Source organism: Octopus bimaculoides, chromosome 19 (genome assembly GCF_001194135.2).
Source record: "Octopus bimaculoides isolate UCB-OBI-ISO-001 chromosome 19, ASM119413v2, whole genome shotgun sequence".
In the NCBI taxonomy this organism is placed as follows: domain Eukaryota; kingdom Metazoa; phylum Mollusca; class Cephalopoda; order Octopoda; family Octopodidae; genus Octopus; species Octopus bimaculoides.
Window position 1 is genome coordinate 25,746,082 of NC_068999.1, and position 4,799 is coordinate 25,750,880.

Here is a 4,799-nt window from a genome sequence, read left to right on the forward strand (position 1 = left end):
AGTTTAGCCAATAAAAACACACGCACTGTATATTTGGTGTTAATTTGCTTCAGCTTTATATTACATTAATCTTAATCTTATTTCGGCCAGAGTTCTTTCGTCACACTTCTGTGACCTCATATATATATATATTGACAAGGTATCTACATCTATCTATTATACATGGCATTGGCTAAAATCTATAAGTATGTTCTGTAGTTGAGTATAACATGGAAACAAAACACTTTACAAACAGCAGTGATCTATAAAATATCAATTCATGCAATTCACCACAAAGATTTATAATAAAAATGTGAGTCAAATATTACAAAGCAAATAATTTCCTTACCTTGAACCTGTTGGTGAAGAGTTCTAATTTGGGTGCCAGATCCCTGGTATCATAGAGAGGTTGAAGTGCCTTCAAACAACATAAACGCACATCACCCACCTATAAGGTAAATTTTAAACATTTTATTTAATAGAGAAAACTTCCACCTTTCAGCTCATACCCCACCACAGACGTCTATCAAACACCTAAAGAAATGCCCAAAGAAACACCCTTCCACACTTCTTCCTGTTACTTTCAACCTTCTATTTAATCTTTCCTCAGGGATTTACAAAAAAACACAGTTCTCTAGCCACGTTTCCTTTCTCAGTTGCTGCCTTCACTACCACCTCATCCCCAAAGGCTTCCGCCTCCATCTCCATCCCATTTCTGCCATCCTTCCAATACTCCATACTATGTCTTACCCACTTAGCTGTGCTACCATTTGTTCCAATCTCTCCAAAATACACACCCTCATCTACCCTCTCACTTATTCCATCTTTTTCTCCTCTCTTTCACCTTCCTATGCACATTCCACTCTACGCCTTCACAATCCATTTAAATCATCTTTTCCAGGATTTCCTCACTGACACTAAACAACGTAAACTCCACTCATTCGTCATTTTGTCACACCTGATGCCACTACCCCCCCCCCTCCCCCAATACACTTCCCCTTCATCCTCATCCCAACCCTTCCTTTACTCCAACCCCTGCCACGCACTAATTCCTCCTCTCTCCTCCCAGCATTCTACTACCTCCACCACACCTAACACATCTAACTCATCCACCCCTCCCCAATTCAGTCTGTTGTTACCATTCCTCCTAACCTTCTCCTCTCTGAGGCCAAGAGCTCTCTTCTCAGTAGGGAGTCTGTGCTTCATTCCCCTCACTCCATCCAGTAACGAATTCCAGGTGTGTGCTGATATTCAAAGCTTTGTGCACCAAGTCAGGCTATATGCACTATTCCACAACACCCAACCTGCATCTAATGAAGACGACTGCTTCACCGACCTGGGCCGCTAACCATCCCACTGGATGCCAGCTCCTGGCCAGATCCAAGCAGTCAATCATTTTGAAAGTATCTGCCAATATGTTGTGGACCAGTTTAACTTTTGCAGGCATCCCCGACATCTCAACACCTCCCTGGCCGAACTCTCGGCCCTTTGATGTCTCTGACGCCGTAAATATATCATCATTAAACCAGCCAACAAGAGTGGAGCCGTGGTGGTGTGGTGTGCAGACCACTACAAGGCCGAAGCTCTCCACCAACTTCAAGACACCTCCTTCTACTACCCTCTGCCCTACAAACCCATGCTTAGCTACCAACAGACTGTCCTCCACTATCCATGACCTCATCTCCTCCTCCCATCTCACTGCCTCTAACCCCATTGTCTGCACTCCCCGAAGCCCCCACCATCTTCCTTCCCAAAATCCACAAGCCCAACAACTCTGGCCACTCCATTGTCTCTGCCTGTAACTGCCCCACAGAATTGATCTTGAAATACCTTGACCATTTCCTTGTCCCCTAGTGGCTTCCCTCCCCTCCCACATCCATGACCCTAATCATGCTCTCTGTCTTTTCAACACTTTCTCCTTCCTTCCTAGCCCCTCTAAACTTCTCTTCCCTTTTGATATCAAGAGTGTAAATATGGTGATCCCACACAATGAAGGATTTCTTGCTCTCAAACACTTCCTAGACCTTCAACCCAACCCTCAACCTGACACATCCACAATTCTTTGACTGGACAAACGTGTTCTCTCCCCCAACTGCTTCTCATTCACGGGGTATTTTTACCAACAGGACTCAAGAGTGGCCATGGGAACGAGAATGGGTCCCAACTATGCGAACCTGTTTGTTGCCTACGTTGAGGCCCAAGTATTTTCAAGATTCACTTGTTTCACCTATACGGTCATACTCCACTCTCACTACAAACACACCAACTCACACTCATACCTCAACTTCTCCTCCTCCCACCAAGCTCTCCATCCCCTACTCCCAATTCCTCCATCTGCGCAGGCTCTGCAGTGACAACCATGACTTTGAGAATCAGTCTCAACACTTCATCCTTCAAGGATATCTCCTCACCATTATCCACACAGCCCTTTACCAGAGCACATTCCGTGGATTGTGTCTCTGCTCTCTCTCACTGCACCTGCCCTACCATTGCCCGTCTCCCCTCAACTACCACCCCTCCAATGCAACATTCTCCGAGCCTTCCGGCGACTCCTGTCCGGCTACCTCCACTTTGCACACTTCTGCAACCTACGTAACCTGGTGGTCCACACTTTCTTCCCAAACCCCACCTCCCAACCTGGCTCGTACCTCTGCTCCAGCCCTGCTGCTACTACCTCTCCAACACCACCATCCTAACAGCCACCCATCAACGTCCCTATCATATAACTAACTCCTTTACCTGCACATCTAGTGATGTCATTTAATGCATCTTCTGCTCTTTCTGACCTTTTCTGTACATCAGTGAAACAAGATGCCACTTGGCTGACTGATTCATGGAACACCTCTGAGACATTAGACTCAGCAATGACACTCTTGGTTTCGTGCCATTTTCGCTCTAGTGGTAATACATTACAACACCTGTCTGTGTTCGGATTATATTTGCACAGGGGCCATCTGGACTCCCGCCTTCGCCATGGAGAGGAATTAATCTTCTCACATCGCTCCTTTGTGCTACATGAGTTCAATTCCATTCCTCTCCTCCCTTCACTCCTACTCATCTCTCCTATCTTGCCCTCACACATACTTCCTCTCTACACTCCTACCCATCTTCTACCTTCATTGATACCTACCTCCATCCATCCACCCACCACCCCACAACCTCATAGCCCAAAACAACCACATCACTCCAGTCCACACCACCCTGCACACACAAGCACTGACCACTTCCCAGTTACCATACCACACATCATCTACACACCCACACGTTATGGACGCACATATCCACATGACACTCACTAGCACCTATCCACACACATGTGCGAACTTTCATTTTGGGATCACCAATACGATATTATCTCTCCTTCTTCCTAGCTCTACTGTCAAATTTTTTTTCCCAATCTGTTGCCATAATTGATCGATAAATACGCAAGATTTATCCTTCTCCGTTTATTTCCACATATTCATTTCTGCTCCGTATATGTATATATATATATATATATATATATGTGTGTGTGTATATATATATATATATATATATATATATATATGCTTGCAGAGACTTGATGGGGCAAGCGAAAACGAAATCGTGAATCGTGATGACACCTGTGCTTAGTGTCGCCTTCCTGGCACTTGTACCGGTGGCACGTGTAAAGACATTCGAGCGAGATCATTGCCAGTGCTGATGGACTTGCTCTTGTGCAGGTGGCACGTAAAACACACCATTTTGAGCGTGGCCGTTGCCAGTACCGCCTGACTGGCCTTCGTGCCGGTGGCACGTAAAAGGACCCACTACACTCTTGGAGTGGTTGGCGTTAGGAAGGGCATCCAGCTGTAGAAACTCTGCCAAATCAGATTGGAGCCTGGTGTAGCCATCTGGTTTCACCAGTCCTCAGTCAAATCGTCCAACCCATGCTAGCATGGACAGCAGACGTTAAATGGTGATGATCATCATCATATATATAAATGTAGGAATTCAAGACGGGATGCCCATGGGAGCTCCTCAATGCTGGTGGTCAATGAGGAAAGTAGGGATAGATGAGTGGTTAGTGAGAGCTGTGCAAGCCATGTACAGGGACGCTGTCAGTAAGGTGAGGGTTGGCAACGTGTACAGTGAAGAATTCCGGGTAGAGGCAGGGATCCACGAAGATTCAGTCCTCAGGTCCCTCCTATTTATCACAGTCCTCCAGGCAATAGCACAGGAATATAAGACAGGATGCCCCTGGGAGCTCCTCTATGCTGATGACCTTGCACTAATTGCTGAGTCACCATCAGAACTAGAGGAAAAGTTTCAGGTGTGGAAGCAAGGACCAGAATCGAAGGGCCTTAGAGTCAATCTAGCTAAAACCAAAGTCCTAATAAGTAGGAAGGTAGACAAAACACAAACCCCTTCAGGTAGATGGCCCTGCTTGATCTATAGAAATGGCGTAGGTAGAAACTCTATAAGATGTACCCAGTGTAAGCTATGGATACATAAGAGGTGCAGCAATATCAAAGGCAGGCTAACTAGGGAGTTAGTTTTTGTATGTGGCAGATGTTCAGGAGCAATAAACACTGAAAATGTGCAGAAAACAACTTCTGTCACAATCCAGGGAGAAAAACTAGACGTAGTTGATAGCTTCCGCTATCTTGGTGACCAAGTTAGTAGTGGGGGAGGGTGTAGCTGCTAGAATAAGAATAGCCTGGGCAAAGTTCAGAGAGCTCTTACCTCTGCTGGTGACAAAGAGCCTCTCACTCAGAGTAAAAGGCAGACTATATGACACATGTGTACGAACAGCCATGCTACATGGCAGTGAAACATGGACCGTGACTGCTGAGGATATG

General features: G+C 45.8%; 1 protein-coding gene across 4 annotated transcripts in view; it reads right to left on the reverse strand.

Moving 5' to 3' along the window:
• LOC106877516 (cohesin subunit SA-1) overlaps window positions 1-4,799 on the reverse strand; it is a 106,783-nt gene that overhangs the window by 46,467 nt on the left and 55,517 nt on the right. For all 4 annotated transcript variants that reach the window (XM_052974647.1, XM_052974645.1, XM_052974644.1 and 1 more), the window contains exon 10: window positions 329-427. In XM_052974647.1, coding sequence (XP_052830607.1) covers window positions 329-427 — 99 coding nt within the window. The remainder of the gene's footprint in view (window positions 1-328; window positions 428-4,799) is intronic.